Here is a 17,441-nt window from a genome sequence, read left to right on the forward strand (position 1 = left end):
TAAGATGCGTATAAGCTTAAATTTCAAAATACATAATTATTCACAAAGGACCCAGATTAGGTAAAGCATCGTCAAAGAAGGTCGTCCTACAATGTGAAGTTTACTCTTGATAACATTGTTAAATTTTCGGTGTCTGAACCATTTTCCTCGGCAGCAGAAATTGGCATTGTAAATTATGGTTTTTGATGACTGAAAGGTCAGGTCATTTGCGCCTTGATGCAATGGTAGGGAAAGAAGTACTGACGAAAGAAAACACTAAAAAGCTGCATTAACCCGATCCCAAGTGGAAATAGTAATCATTCTGATGTAATATTATGAAAGATGAAGCGATAGAAATGAGGAAAGGAAACTTATTGATGAGATGCGAACGGAAAAGAGGGTTTAGATGGAGCGATTGACGAGCGGGAAGGGGGTGTTGAAATCAATGTCCTATTAGTGCAGCGGGAGAGGGGTAGGAAGAGAAAAGGATTTATAGATGTAATGGAAGGAAATAAAGCCTTGTTGTGAATGGAAAAGGCAAGGCCAATTGAGGTGGAGGGAGAAATATTTTAAGACAATACTTAAATTATTTTATTTTGGTACACCCCTAAAATATATGTATTTATGAAAGGAAATATGCAAATGAAAAAATTTAAAGCCAGTTTTACGGGACAATTTTACTGATTTAAATCTATTGACTAATATCCGAGTTTTTAAATGAAAAGTATTAAACTTAAGTGTTTTTTTCCATGAGAAAACCTCCCGGGGAGCACCCCTTCCTAGGAATACGTTCGCACAGAATGCGGGTTGGTAGTAAAGAAGCATATACGAGCTTCTCGTAGTATTTAGTACTGTACTGCACATTTTAACGGTACAGTTCTAGATATACACATGACAAACAGTGCCATTACCTTTTCGGTCTTTAGAACCACCGCCACCTTGCTCTCAAGTGGCAGTAGTAATCACTCTTCCATTGTATATTACACCGCGTATAATTTTTAGCAGTCCAAAGGAGAAATCTCGGTATCGGAGGAAATAATAAAACTTGATCAAAACTCGGCCCCTTCCCAGGCTCTACTATGTCTTTCGCGTCTCCTTCACATCCGACGAGGACGTACTCACGAGTTTGCCAAAGGATAAGGGCGAATGGGAAAGACGGGATAGCGGTGGTCGCGGACGCTATGCTACGCCTACCGGTGTGGTTGGTTTCGGCGGGCTTTTTCGTGGGGGCCACTGGCGGTGGGGGCGAAGACACCTCGCTATATAGTCTGTTCGTGTGTCGCGGCGCTTCCACGGTGTGCGTGCGGAGTTTGTCGGGGTGATCCCTGTGGCGGGAGGGGTGCGGGAAGGAAGGGTGCGAGATAAGGCGAAGGGAGCAGAGGGGAGTGGAAGGTGCAATGGGGAAGCGACCGGAGAGCGACTCATGCGATCCGACTCCTGTAAGCCTTATCCGAGGGAGGAGGGAATTTCGGTTCCTTTATATGTTTCGGCTCATTTGATTTGGTTCGCTACTACGATTCGGTTCTTCAAGGCGTACGCGATGAACGAAAGTGTGGGATGAAATTGATCGATTCAGATCTCATGCAATAGGAATGTCCGATGTTCCTGTTGAGTGTAAGGATTTTGTTGTTTCCGCAAAACCTTATTTAATCTTCACCGCGAGTAACACTCCTCTTTGGCTAATTGGGTGGCGAAACGCCTTGTGAGGCTGTAGATAAAAGTTTGAGCAAAGCAATATGTTCTTTCAGTCAAAATGATAGAATAAAAAAATTATGATTCCGTGATTTGGGCCATACCTGCCAATCCAATTTTTCGTGTTCACTAATTATGACGAATGTGTTCAATGGTTTGTGGTTCGACGAGTGATATACTACATTTCCGATGAATAAGTATATCTCACGAGTGAAATTATTTTTCCCGTTAATGACTCAAATAGAATAGTTTCAGGATAGCAAACCTCTTTAACGGCGCCCCTAAATTTGTATATGTAACTCTGCTCATTTATATTTTTCTGAATTAATTTTTGGTCGCAGTTAAATAATTGTTGCAATTGCAATAAAGCGTGACCGCGTGACGAATTGATAATTTATTATTTGACTTATTACTCATTTTTTCAACAACCATTTCACTGTCTTTATATTAGTAGCATTCATGAACGAATACGAGAATTCATACTTTTGTTATCCCAACAAAATCCAAGTCCTCGAATCTTTCTCTCATTCACTCACAAATTGGTCATATTGAACAATAAGTATTGAGATAATTGATTCGATTCATTCGTTTTTATACCCGTGTACCGTTCATTTTGAACGATTCATTCATTCATGAGCGGCACGGCTCCATTAGCCGCGTCTCTCCCACGCGCGCGACGAGCCGCTCCCGCTGCCATATTGCCCCACTGGGTGACTCGGCTCGCGCTGATCGGGCGCCGCTCGGCCAGTAGTATACACACTCCGTCGCAGCAGGGTCGAAGTGAGGGGAGGAGAGCGGGAGGACTGTTTTGAGCCGGTGTTGGTGTTGCCGTTCAGCGGTGGTGGAAGGCTGATGGGGCTCGTTTCCTCCCTCTTCCCGCCTGTCAAGACTGGAAAGCAAGTGGATTGTGAAGAAGGATCGCAGGATATCTTGGTTTTCAAGGACTGGAGCGGATACGGGACCACTGTTTTGGGTATTGAGAGAGTACTCATGTTCACCTAGTGGCCTGAGATACCTCTCGCAAGGCAAGAAGACGATTAAACTGAGGGAACCGGCAGAGAAACATTGGTTTATGGGAGCCGAGGCTGGAATGGAAAGACTATTATCAGTTGGAGCAAGTGCTATAGGTTAACCAGAGGTCTATTTATCCCGTTGAAGGACTGGGAGAGCGGATTGACGGATAGAATCTACCAAGAAAAACCGAATGAGCGGAAGTAGCGCAAATGAGTGATCCAGAGTAACTGTATTGATGCTTGCGGAAGTGCTGCTCATCCCAGTTCATCCTGTCGCCACACTAGCCTTATCCAAGATAACTCGTGTTATCACCTACGAAGAAGTATTTTTATAGCCTTGGAATCGTACATGGGCGATTCCCATCTCTAATTCCTCATAATTATCTCTCACGCACAATATCCTGAACACTCAGCATATCATTGACGGAATACCTAAGGCCAGAAGACCAAATCAGCGGATAACCCCAACGTTTCGCCTGGATAAAGAGTGAGTGTTTTTGAAGGAATCCTACCCGATATGGTTCCCCCCCTCTTAGGATTTGAGTATATTTTATTTTTTAAGACGTAAGAGGACGAGTGAATGTGTGCATAAGTGTGGTCGTTGTTGTTTCGGTGTGTGAGAGTGTGTTGTTTTTCGGGGTAAGGGGCGGGGTAGGGTACTCCGCGAGACCGCGACCGCGGCCGACGCCGTGCGTCTCTCCGCCGGTTGAAGGACCTCCTCCGCGCGGCCGATCGAACCCGCCTGCGAGCCGAGGGAAAGGGAGAGAGGGGGTTGAGGAGGGAAAAGGGAGATAGTAGCTCCGACACAGCCGCGGCGGGGGACCCTCACACTACACCCTACGTGCACCCCTCATCTCGCGAAACAACCTTCCCCCAAAACGTGCATCTTTTTGAGTGTGCGTCTCGCATAGTACCTCCCTTTTTCCCCCCCACCCATCCCCGACTCACTTTCTTCAACGCACACCTCCCCCACCCTTGAAATGATCACCTGGCAGAGGCCGAAACGTCCGATACAAGAGAAAACGTTTTTTTCCCCAACTTTTTCACGTTTTTAATGCCGACATAAAACAAAAAAGAATTTTTTTATGAGAAGGAGGTAGGACAGAGTGGGAATTAGCGACCGACGATTTGCGGGGACAATGGTGTGATGAAGAGGGCGAAAGAGTGTAGGGATCAGTTTTTTCAGCGAATACCTCCCATTTAAATTTCCGTTGTGCCGAATTTAGTGGGTAAAACATTCTTCGCATTTGAGAAACACCATTAAAAAAAATGATATCCTTAATTTATCTTTTGAAACGAAATATGTGCGAAAATTTTTGCCCAGTTTGGAGGATGGGAAAATCGTGAAGTTAACCGGTGCAGACGGTGTAAAGAGTGCACCGAGAAATTTCAGTGAGGAGTGCCGAGCGAAAGACACGAGCAAAGAATAAGACGGGATAGCAGAGAGATATTCTCCGCTCTTTTCAGGGGCCGTCTCTCTCTCTCTCCGGGGGGCAGAGCGCCACCACTCTCTCGCGCGCTTGCGGGATACCCGTCCTCTTTGGCCGTATCGACGCGGAGGAGGCGAGGTTAAAAAGGGGGGGTGGAGGGGGTCGGAGGGAAGGGAGGGGCAGGGCACTCGCGAGGGGCGTAGAGGGGGGGCGAAAGGCCCCTCTCTCCCTCTCCGCTCCCCTTATCCTAAGGGACTGGGGAAGGGACGCCGGAGGAAGAGGGAGTGTTTTTAGAAGAGGAGTGTGAGGAGACGAACGTTTGGCCCACACCACACAGCGAGAGTTTGCGCCTGTCGGCTGGGGAAGAGAGATTAAAGCGGGGAGGGACTATGTGTGTTGTCGGGGAGGAGCGGGGGCGGAGGAGTATATGTGGTGCTGGAGGGACTGCTGCCGATCGGAGGTTCCCCTTTAATCTGCGGGTGTGGAGGGCGGGAAGAGTATAGCCACCCCTCTCGCTCTCCTTTCCCCTCCCAGCGACATTTTCCTCCACACGAGTCTTCCTCTCCTTTTCTCTTTCTTCCTCTCTCTCTCTCCAATCCCCTCCTACTCAGTCGCGTCTCCTCGTCCTCTCCCCCCTCTAGTCCTCTCTCTTCTCTCCTTACTCCACACATACACCACCCTCCTCCCCCTGTCCTAAGCGAGGAAAATCCTACCCCGGCTCCCCGAGAGCGGCGGTTAGGCAGTCATCGGCGGCTGACTCGGGGGGTCTCCGGCCCGCACTCTTTGCCGCGCGTAGGGCCGGGGAGGGAGTGTGACAGACACGAGAGGCGCAAGGGAAGTTCGGACGGACGTGTGCGTTTGTGTTTTAAGAGGAAAAGACGAGACCTATCGAGAGTGAATGTTGGAAGGATATTTAGGGAGGAGAAGTAGGGAAAGTTTTCATAGGGATAGGGTTGGAGAACTGGTCCGGGTTAGTCCCGGCCTCCCTCCCTTTCCCTTCCCCTTTTTGTTTCGTGGGGGCCCCGGCACGCGGCGGGTCGGACCTCTACGTGGGTCGACGCCGGGACCTTTTAGCTAGCTAGTTTAACGCCGCCTCCGTCCGTTTGGGTGGAAGATTTTTTTCTTTGGTTAGAGTGGTTGCCGAAAGGGGTTGAACACCCAGCGAACACGTGTGTGTGTAGCTCTCCTCAGTAGCCGTCCCTTCTGCGGGGACTTTGGTAGTAGTGGCAGTAGCTTGACCTCCCATAAACCTTTGTCCCTTCCCCCTTTTCCCTTATCAGCACCCACATTTCACCTTCAGAAAGTGAGCATTCTCTTCTTTCTCATCGTTCCGGTACGGCAGCGGAGACCCCGGAGGTTTCGTCCCCGAGGAAGCGGCCGGCGATCCCGGCGGACCCGGAGGCTATGGGCGGTCGCGGATGACGGCCCTTGTCGGCTCAAGAAGGATCACCGCCGCGGGTGTGCTGGTGGAGGAGGAAGTGGTGTCGGTTGGTGGTGCGGGGAGGAAGCCGGAGGCGGCGGCGGTGGTGGTGCGGCGGCCAAGTCGTCGTGGTGGTGGTGTTGGTGATAAGCAGGGGGGCGGACACACCCCCGCGGAATGTCCCGCGACCCGTACGGCGGGGGAATAGTGTCCTCCACCGGGAGTCGCTCACCGAGAAGCAGGAGCCGAGGTCTTGGCGGCGGCGGTGCGGGAGGCGAGCTACCAACCGTGGACCGATCCCCGTCTCGTCCCTACCCCACCTCCTACTCCGCCCGGGGCAGCCCCGTCACCCGCAAGAGCGGGGGCGGTGGGGGCGGAGGCGGCGGCCGGGGGCCGCACTTCGTCAGCAGGTCCAGCAACAGCTCACCCATCGACCACCATCGGCACCACCATGGCGGGGGCTACTCGAGCGGGGGCGGGATCCTCGGCGGTGGCGGAGGCGGCGGTCCCTACTCCAACTACTACTACGGGGACGACGTCCTTAGCGGCAGTCCCGTGATGATGATGGACGATCGGAGAGCGGGAGTTGGACATCACAGATCCAGAAGCGCCAGCCGCTCCGTCTCAGGGGGCTTGACCTCCTCGGTTCCGCAGCCCTCGTCTCGATACCAATCGTCTTCCATGGATCACGAGTTCGTGCCGATCAGGGAGCCCAGGGAGCGGTCGCTGGACAGATGTGGGCGCGACAGGTCCCTGGAGCGTGGCGGACTTTATAGGGACACCCTCATGATGATGGACGAGGACTCGGTGGGGGGCGGCGGGATGGGCATCTACGGCCGGTCGGCCCGCCAGTCTCCGAACCCCGCGTCGTCCGGTGCGCTGTCCTCGGGTGGCGGCATCCTGGCCTCCCAGGACCCTGGCGGAGCCCCCGGTCAGGCTGCGGCGGCCGTCCTCCGCCACGGCTACATCGGGGAGCTGCAGCACAGCAACAACGACCTCCAGCGAGAGCTGGCCAACCTGAAGAAGGAGCTGGAGCTCACGAACCAGAAGCTGGGCTCGTCCATGCACAGCATCAAGACCTTCTGGAGTCCAGAGCTGAAGAAAGAGAGGGCGCTTCGGAAGGAGGAGTCGGCCAAGTACAGCCTCATCAACGATCAACTGAAGCTGCTCAATTCGGAGAATCAGGTGAGTGCCCACTATTTATTGTCCCTGTGGCTGAGCTCTTTTGGATTAGGCGTTGCCAAGCTCGTAGTGCTTTGCAGATATACGGTATTTCTTGTGGAGTGGTAATTCTCTCTCTCTTTTATTTGAAAGAAAATAATGTTTCGTCAAAATATTTCCATCAATTGCAGTTAAAATTTGAGATTATTGCGAAAAATACATAATTTATTAGGTCGCTTTTTATTGATAATTCAGGAATTTTTTTAGAAAATGACTTAGAGAAATAATTTATTATCTTTATGAATCTGGAATGACTATTTTTATTAAGTGCTCTGTAATAGTTCCATTCAGATTGTATTTTGTCATTGGGACATATGAATGACGGAAAATTTAATTATTTTATGAAAATAATTAAGTCAGGTTTGTGGGTTAGACCATAAACTGCCTAACCTCAAGTTGCTCCAGTATGTGATGTAACGTTCGGACAAACCCCGTCAATTAAATAGACTTATTTGAATAAATCGAGATTTTGACGTCAACTCAACGTCAATTTTGGAGGTGAAAACTCTAAGACCTTCGTGAATAGGACCCTAGATCTTTTCATGTAGTTAACGAAAGCTTTTTTGATAATTTAGATAGAACATTTCATATCAGGTCTCACCAGAACAGTATCATTTAATGAATGTGAATGACCATTATCAATTTTACACTACTAACAGTTTTCCTCTTTTTTCTGAATCCAAGGGTTTAATATAAATCAAAATTATGTAAATCATTCGTAACTAATGAATGATATTAAGATGTTATCTAGGTGCTTAAAATAGCCATCGATTTTTTTTGTTTTTAAAAGAGAGAATGTTTTTCTCACAACCCTCATAAATATTGATTGACATGTAATGATCCTTTTGAGAACTTTGCATTGTGAATTCCATTATAACAGTCTTTATTGAGTTGGAAAGTTCATTTTTGTCTGGCCTTGAAACGAGCTTTGTTTTCGGATTTAGAGATACTTGCCATTTGCGCGCGCTCGCTCTCAAGGGTACTTCATTTAGATGCATCTGACATTTCGTCTCTACAACTGAGCGTTCCACTTAAATGCATTCAATATTCATGCCAACTCCTCCATTCCACTGGAGGCGTGGCTTTGAGGGACTGAAGGCTTGTGATATGCTCAGCGTCACGCCCTCATCAATTTACGTGTGGAATCGCATTTTTGGCGTACCACTTTACAATACCCTGGGTTCCTTCGTAATAATTTTAAGTGGCACTTGCAGAAATAGATGGCCATGATTTTCGTAAATATTAAGGTACCTGCAAACAACCTCTCCACCTGAGGAGGATTACAGCTATTGGAGTTAACTACGCTTCGATTACATACTACTCTGTAATAATGCTGGGTTTGGGCGTGTGATATCGATTCCGTAAGGTCCGTTTAGAATACATGCTTTTAACTCAAGGCATATTTATTGCTAATAATCGTGTTATTTCTGCCATATAGACTCCTCCAGAACTTAATACTTTAAAATGTTACTTAATTTGCTGCATCCATTGCTTACACTTTGTCACTAGTAGCTAAGTACAAATGGTTTCGTATTCAATAGTTGAATTCGAATTTGCGAAATGAATTTAGGTCCGAGATCTAATCAGGACTTGAAGATGCAAAAGAGATTATGCAGCTCATGTTTCTGCGTTTTTTTTTCACTGCAGCGGTTTTGTTTTTGTACCCGGCAAATTTCTGTCTTGCGTCCAAAAAACGGGTATCCTATAGCGATCTAGCCGCTAGGCCACCACGCCCCGCCCAAAATTGCCGTGAAATTGAACGTTATACCTACATCTTGTTAACTTTCACATTATATCCTGGTACGTTTTATGAGGCCTATAATCAATTAGTGGAAGGGTTAGATGTAAATGTAGTGAAGGCTTAGGTACAAAAAGCTGTAGTGTTTTCTGAAAAGACCGTGGTGGAACGCTTTGAGTGAGTTTTCCTATCGGGATCATTGCACACCGCTGGAGGCGTGCTTAAAAATAGATAAAAATGGATTAAATACTTACGATCATTTTTATTTGAATATTTTACCATGAGAACATAGGATTCTTAGTTTGAACCTCAATAGAAGAAGAAGACTTCGATAGAAAAATCACTTTACTCTAGGAAATAGGATTTAACCAGTTTCAGTCCCGTGCTCTCGGCCAATGGCTAACCCACCACCGTGGCTACGCAATTGCAAATAGGACTCATTGTTAGGAAAGGGAAAGTTGTTTCTTCGCTGACGTGAATAAAAAACGCAGTGGTTGAGATTCGGAGTTTATTTCGAGCTCTAATTCGCTTCTCATGCGTTCGTCTGTGCAAATGGTCCAGGCGATATCAGTCCCGGCATTGGTGACAATATTTAACTTGGCGTGAATTCATTGGGAACCAATTTATCGCGGTTTTGCTCTCTTTAATCCAACGGGACCTGCGGATGCTTCTATTGGTGGTGTTTTTAAGGGGTCTGGACCGAAGATAGATTTCATTCGGAGAAGCCTCCGTTCCCCCATCTTCGTTTTCATTCGAACTGAATCAGATCGTTGGGCGGGAGTCGATTGTGGTAACACGAGGCTTTTCTTTGAGACCCTTCATTTTTACAGCATGGTCGGATTACAATACTTCCCTCCGTTAAAAATGTGACTTTTTACTTCTTATGTCCATTATTTTGTGGCTAAGAACATCGGGTTGGTTTGATACTTTTGAATCTTGGTTACTATACACCCAATTAGTTCTCAAAGCTTACTATTCATACAATTCATGCTAAAAATGACGCTGTTTTGCGAAGAAATACCGACCCCTGCTTGTTTCTGTGTGAAGAGGCCTTCAGAAGAGTAACTGGTCGGTATAATCTTTGTTCCCTTGGAGTCTTCATGTTGAATTGACTAATGCCAAGTGTTTTATTCATCTTTGAATAAATCCCTTCCTTTGCTGGGGCACTCACCTTTGGATCAATCACCTAAGATCTTGTTCATTTTCTCCATGTCCATTTCTTCTTGACACTCGTGAAATGGTCACATTTACCCTCAGCGTTTCAACCTAGAAGTTGATGCGATGTATTTAAATTGAGCACACTTATGCGTATCTATTTATGTACTCTGTTTGTGGTGTAGTGATCAGGGTTCCTGTTTTTTATTCTGTCTCACTTCCGAATCCCCACAGAAAATTCTCGTTTGGGAAAAAATGGATACACGAGGAATTCATCTCCGTTAGTGTTCATAGGTATCGTCCGGACTTGGACTTGTACCCATAGGCTCGTAATTCGGTCATCTACACTCTATGCTACCTCGCATCCAAAACTAGGACGAAAGAGATTCATTTACTGCTGCAGTAACGGTTGAAATGTTTTTTGTCAATATGCATGACGCTCACGATCAGGACATGGTACGTAATTAAATCGAATTACTGATTTTCCTGCTCGATAATGCATGCCCTATACTTGTCGTCATTTGGATGGACGACTGATAGTTAAAAGCATTTTGAACTCCAGCGAGGCGGTAGGTTAGAGGACGATTATGTATCCGAGTTAAAATATTTAAAGTCATAGGTAAATTTCAGCAAAGTTTTAATGACTTGCTCGACCAAATTTTCGGCACGCAGTGATGCTGGAATAATGGAATGATTAATTATCAAGGTAATGGAGCTTTGCCGATACCGTAATCGCTAACCGAATTCAGAAAATAAACCTGATAAGCGTGTATAAGGATAATTTAAGGAAAATACTGTTTGTGAAAAATTAGGGATCCCTCAACAGTTTGGTAAAGTAGGGCACGTAAGTCATTGTAAAATTTAAGTTACCTTTTGTATTTGAACGATATAAGATCTTTTCATGGGAAGATAGCGTTATGTGCCGCCTGACGAATTGATATTGTTATAGCGTCGAACTCCTTCCATTTCGAGGACATGACATGATATCAAGCTTGTCCATCGAAAAATCTCGGCAAAGGCTTATTTTCTGTGGATCGCGGGGCAACCGTCGTTCGCAGTTGGCAAAATTATTTTTTTAAGGATCGATCAGTCACTAAGGATTTGAAGGAAGACCATGACTCTCTGGACGTATTTTTGGTGGGACAATTGTGATTTCAGAATCGATTATTACTTGTGCTGTTATGTTATTGATAAATTATTATTCACCGAATCAGCACAATCATTCCACTTTTGAAGTCATAGACAAAAAAAATGCTATTGATTTTTACTCCAAAATACACTCTTGACTTTTTCGGATTGCGAGGGAAGAGCCATTTTTTAAAGTCACTCTTTCTTAGTATTATGTTTCCATGGTAGTAATTTTTGTACTCCGTATTAATTTCCACTGAAGTACACTTTTTTTACTTGAGGAAGATTCTGCCTACAATATTGTTACCATTGGTTTGCTGTAGTCTTCAAGAGAACTAAGAGGTCCTTTTACTTATATTTTAAATTATCGTTGGCGTATTTTTTTACATTTTGGATGTGATTCTTCCAGTTGCAACAGAAAGAGAGTCTGAACGGTTTTTTTTGGATCTCACATAAAATTTCTAAGTTCTCATATTTGGTTTCCAGCCTCATATACGATGTTTTTTTTAATCACATTTAATCATGGCCTATTAGATCGAACACTATTTTCTCGTTATTAGGAATGTAAATGACGAGAAAAATGAGAAGTAATGCAGATATCATCTGGTACATTCCTTTAGTCAAACTTAAGATAACAGTTCTCCTTCCTTCGAGTTGGAAGTCAAGTTGTGGTCCTCTTGCTTTCTTTCGTTGAGAGCTAGACAAGATAAGGCTGCACCACATATCTCATGCTCCTTCCAGACCAACCACTTACTTACTACTTATTATTTTCTTGGCTATAATATATTGTTAGTAATAATGAAGGAAACGACATAACTTGCTATTTTATATTCAGAATGAAGTTCTTGTGACTACGATACTCGCCAAGAATTGACTTGAATTGAATTTAATACTCCAAGCTTGAATGTACACTTTTATTTTAACAGGACAACACAAATGGAGCTTTAGGTAGCTCCAATGGTTAAAAAACCAGCATGGGAGCTACCATCTTAAAAAAATAAATTTCACGGCAGACGAGAAACAAAAAGAAAGTATATATAATTTTTTTGAAACATTATCACTATGAAACATATATGTGATACAATAATTTACAATAAGCAAGAATAAAGTATACGACATGAAGAAAACATACGTTGCATGATTTGGACTACTTTTACAACCAAATGCGATTAAAGGAAATTGAGTGGTTAAGTTACCCCGTTTTTAGATTTTCATAACGCTCAATTGCTGTAGAAATCTTCCTATTTACCTAATTCTTATATTTAAGAACGATTAATGGAATACTAACCGAAATGCTTCTATCCTCACTTCAGAAAATCCCTGGAAGAAAGGATTGAAGATAAATTACGTTCACTTACTAATGCTGATCACTTAACTATGTTCCAATTTTTTCCACTGTTTTCCTGTTGTGATGTATTCAGATCGCTAAATTCGTTTTCAAAAACACGAGAAATGTGCATTCGATCTAATTTCAAAGAAATGGTGAGTATTTTATTTTAGTTTCCTATTACACATGATCATCGATTATTTTATTTTTTAAATATGCCATTTTCAATTTATGATATCATTTCCCGAATGTAGACACATAACCATATATTCGGCATTAATTCAGGAAGGAAACGGAATATCCTAACATAGCTTGTCGAATCAAGCGTATCCTTGATGAAGAAGTGTAGAACGAATCAAGCGCTTGCATTGTCGTCTTCCAAATGGTCTAGATAATTCACAAAGGGACCCATAACAATCGATAATTGTGTTGCGTGCAGCTGGTTTTGGAACGGAAAAAAAATCGCGTGGGGAGAAAATTTTTTTTCGATTAGATCGAATATGTGGGGTGGGATGTTTAATAGACGAGGAGTAAGAAGATGATAATAAGACGCTATTAAATAATCGAAATAATTCACGTAGAGACCTCCTATATCGATCGCGGTCACGGTATCGCTATTGCGTGAGTTATATTAATAGAAAAGATATCGCGTGGAGACCATCTTTCGAGTAGATCGTTTATGTACCGTGGAAAATTTCCCAGACATGTATTCTAAGAGGAATGAGAAGATACAGGAGGCCTTTTTCAACTGGTCGAAATATTTTATTGATGTATTTCTAATGATCGCGGGTATAGTATCAGTTTTGCGTGAGATCCATTTAGAGAAATTGAAATTACAGAATGCAAGAGCTGGAATATTTCATGTTTTATATTAAATAAGTTTTATTTTATTACTAATAATTTAATTTTAATACTGGAGATACACCTCTGCGCACGCATAAAATTTCAATTTAGCAGCTATTACGTACTATACGCTGGATTTCTGTCTTTGTGCCTAAAAGTTAGTGCAAAAAACTTACGATAGACTTATGCGGTCATTTTAGGATGAATATATTTTGTTAATTTAGTATTTTATGAAAATAAATAAGATGTAGAAAAAGTCGTTTCTTCCGATGATCCAAATAAATCCCAAACAGGCCCATGTCGATCGTGGCATAGATTGTGATGAAATCATTGTTGCGTGAGGTCGGGTCAGAAGCAAAAAAATCTCGTGGAGCACACAAAATCTAATCGAAATATAGAATATTTGGAGTGGAATATTGCCTGGAGACGTATTACAGGAGGAATAAGAATAGGAGAAAAAAGGAATCCGTCGTTTCAGTCCGCGCGGAGCTTTCATTATTTCTATATCGACCCGGAGAGAGCGTTTTCCTCCGTTTGGGACCGGAGAACGGGAGGGTGGATGGAGAGGAAGAATTAAATTCGCCGGTTGCATTCTGCTTTGTAGTTCTCCGCCGACCCCGTCACGTCAGGCCGAGGCAAGAGCGGCATTTGTCCACTCGCCGGGTGGTGGGCGAGGAGGAAGGGGATATGGGGGTGTGGGTGCCTTTTAGTGTAAGGGGTGGAGGTAAGGGGCGTGGTGTGGGAGGTAGTGGATCGATCCCCGTCCACAACCCACTGTCACAATCAAGTCTTGTGGCCGTGTGCGCCGAGAATTTAAGTGATGCTCATAAATAGCACATTTTTTTCATCCAAGGATTGAAGGGGATTCCTAGGATTGAAGGGGATCCAGGGATTGAATTGATATTCATAGTATTGCATGCTCCGGAAAATCCTATCTGAAAATGTCCATGGAAAAGCCCTAGTTACACGATAAAATTTCTTGTAATATTTCTTGTATCAATTTTTGAACGGAACGTTTGTACTCGAGCGAATGCCTGAAAAAAATTAGAACGGGTTCCATTTTCTACGCAAGCATTCATATTATTTCCTATTTGCTCTCGCGCTCAGACAATCGTGCAAGAACTTCTACAAGAAAATGTATCAAGTAATCAGGGCTAAAAATATGGATTAATGGTGTAGCTCTAAGCGTACCTGAACGGCTTACAGAAGATGTTAGTTCAAATCCTTGAAATGAATGAAACAACTTGATTTTTACATTTAAAAATTAATTAGTGGGTTATTCATGGGTTTATTGTTAGTATACTAAGAAGGGCTTATCCACCGTTTAGACTACATATAAAAGTGCGACTTCATTAGAAAATCTTTTCATTCTGTTGTATATTTGCAGATAGTTAGCTTATGACTTTCCTAATTAATTGACGTTAAAATGCTGCAATTTTGTATTTTCTGATTGAGTAAAAACTGTAAAAACTCACGAGGACGACATAACCTCTCTAATTCAGTGGTTTTATTCCCCGTTCGATGGATTTCATTAGTACCGGCTCGCATGTGTTTTCTCTTGAGCGGAATAAGGATTTTGCGCCTAACGCCGCCATGGCTCCGATACCGTTGTTGTTAATCAGGTACCATATTCTGTGTCCGCCAACCGATCAGTACGGCCTTTCCGTCGGTTTGGGAAGACAAACCGACTGAAGGAAATAACTGAGAGAATCTGTTAGTACCCGACCGATAAATGAGGGCGCTGCAGTGGGTGCGACATAGTTAGTTGATAGCGGCTTAGTCTATATTTCATACTGATCATTTGTAATGGGGAACATGCATGGAATTTGTTCATCATCCTAGTTAGTCTCATTGAATAGAAACTTTTCTCACGAGTCCAAATATATAAGCCAAAACTCTCCCAGTACTCCACAAACGTCAATAAATGCTAATTAAAAATGCTCGAATATCGCTTGAAGTCACGTGGCCTGAAACGCCTTCTGACGTCATCGCACGGTACACCATTCACTTCGCTAAGGGAGTAGAGTTTTAGAGGCTTGGATGCAAGATATTTAAAGTAAAAATTGCAATTATTATCGCCAAATTTGCATTTGATCCCTCGTAGATCGATTTTCTACCCACTTCCTCAGTCTGTCATCAGTGGATACCGTTCCGTGACGTCACGCTCTGATGACGTCGTGTTTTCAAGCAGCCGATGAAGATCAATTTTTAAAGACTCATAACTCAGCTAAAAAGCCTTATTAATACGCGAAATTTTCGACGAGTACATTTGAAATAGAGGTCTTCTTATTCCAGTATTTTAAAAAAATTGTGCATGTTCCCCATTGGAAAGTTGGTATATTAAAAAAAATCTTTATAGACTCACCTTCAAGTAAAAATGCCTTTAATTCTTATGAAGTTGGTTCGAAGATTTTCGCGGCGTTGATTAGATGATCTCAGTATTCTATTCGGGTTTTCACCGCGTCCGTTGTGTTTTGGCGACAACAGTTCCTTTCCTTCCTTCGACCTGAAGACGCTGACTGCAATGTCAGCGAAATTGTTGTCGTCAAAACACAACGGACGTGGTGAAAACCCGAATAGAATGCAGAGATCTTCTTATTAAGTTATTTTAATTGTTATTAATTTTCAACTTTTACTGTGTCACTGCCAGCATCCATACCTTGGGTTGTCAATGTTTTTCACGTCTCTAAATCACCAATTGTTATGGATGAAATTTTATCATGTTTCTTGACCGTTTAATGGCGAATGTCACTCACAAATAAAAATCACTCTACGTATTACTCGTAGGTTCAATATCCCTAAATCATCTATTTCACTGTAGTATGATGATCGAGTGGGAGGCGGAATCCGTAGATATAGTTTCTTGAGGTTAAAGCTTATTTAGAAAATTATTCTGAAGAGTTCACTAGTTCACCAAAGGAATTTTGAGTTTATAGCCGCATCGATGACGCAATTTAATTCACGCTCCATTGTTTGGAGCGTTTTAAAGCTGTTCCCGAGCGACTGATTTAAACCAGTAAGTTTCAGTTACCTCAATGAACGATGCTGAATTTTGTGAATCTCAGACTTATGTAACAGCCATAATGACTACTTGGAAAATGAGTATTTGCTTGGAAAGGTATTTAAATCACTTACCGAAAAATTTATTCTAAGCCTTATTCCCTTCCATGGCTTGTAGCGGTAAATTATAAATGCTTGTGGTAGAAGTTAAATCTTAAGTTAACTCTTATTTGTAGTGTGAGAGAGCCCTTAACGAAGTCATATCATTATTCTTTTCACTATATTTTCACGACACCAAATCATAGATATTTTTGGAATCATAATTCCTGATAAACTTTGGACAGGATTACCTATTATCGAAGCGTATTCCATAATTTGTTTCTTCGCTTGTCCCTCAATACTCTCGAGCTCGTTTCCCATTGGCGGCGTAATGGCACGTGATGTGCATCTTCGGAAACACTCAGAAATTCACTCCCTCCGCTCCTATTTTTAGGCATACCAACTGCTTTGCAGCCGATTGCTGCACATTATCTCGTGTGAAGGATTTGTCGATTTGAGAGGGGTTATCGATATGGTATGGTTTCCGGTCGGTAGATGGAAAAGTTCTTGCCAATCGGTTCGAACTGACGAAATGCTGAATATGGTTCCAGAGTGGTTTAGTTTTACAATTATGTATATATTTCTTCATACCTTGAAATGATAGTGCTTTTTTCATTTTTTTAAATGTGTTAATAATATTTTTAATGCTCAGAAAATGTACTCAATAGCAGATGTGGTAGGTTTTCGAATGGTGGAATTTTATGTTATCCAGAAAATAGGAATAAAGGCAAGAGTTATATACAGTAAGTATACCGAATCTCTGGTTTGGAAAGATAAAGAAAAGAACCTAATGAGTCGCAGTAGTATGGGACTGGTACTAAAAGGACACTATTTTTAACATGAATTATTAATGTTATCGGTGAAGTTTGAATGATTTGAATTACTGTCGGCGTCCAATTGATGTGCCGCTGTACTTGGAAAATTTATATCTGGACTTCAGTGCATGCCATAATAATGAATAATACGCCATTTTAAAGGAAATTTTATTTTTAAATCTGATATATTATTTGTTTTTTGAAAAATTTAAAAATGTAGACGCGCGAGTGCAACAAATGACTCCGCGAACCGTAAAATTGGCCATTTTGTTGACTTCATGAACTTTTTAACTCAACCTTGGGAGAACTACTATGTCTACAACATTGATCTTCCACAATAAGTTGAAAACATTAATTTAACTTAATAAGATGGCTTTTTCGTATTTTTGTAACGCATTTTTGTTGTAAAATGACGAAAATGTTTAAACATTATCTAGTCCTACAGTTTACCCCAAAAAATTGATAGAAACACTTCTTAATTTAATTGCAATTTTTAAATTAATGTTAATTAAGTTCATGAAGTTGACAAAACGTCTAATTTTACGGTACGCGGAGTCATTTATTGCACTCGCATGTCTACT

At 42.8% G+C, this 17,441-nt stretch overlaps 1 protein-coding gene across 6 annotated transcripts in view; it reads left to right on the top strand.

Annotated features, from left to right (window-relative positions):
- The first annotated feature begins 2,404 nt into the window (after window positions 1-2,404).
- The window catches only part of LOC124157679 (trichohyalin), a 443,734-nt gene continuing 428,697 nt past the window's right edge, over window positions 2,405-17,441 (top strand). For 3 of the 6 annotated variants that reach the window (XM_046532610.1, XM_046532615.1, XM_046532612.1), the window contains exon 1: window positions 4,752-6,719. In XM_046532610.1, the coding sequence (XP_046388566.1) occupies window positions 5,712-6,719 (1,008 nt within the window). In that variant the 5' untranslated portion in view covers window positions 4,752-5,711. Of the gene's footprint in view, window positions 3,172-4,744; window positions 6,720-17,441 lie in introns of those variants that run through there. The other 3 variants (XM_046532611.1, XM_046532617.1, XM_046532614.1) reach the window with 3 other exon arrangements.

This window comes from Ischnura elegans, chromosome 4 (genome assembly GCF_921293095.1).
Source record: "Ischnura elegans chromosome 4, ioIscEleg1.1, whole genome shotgun sequence".
NCBI lineage: Eukaryota > Metazoa > Arthropoda > Insecta > Odonata > Coenagrionidae > Ischnura > Ischnura elegans.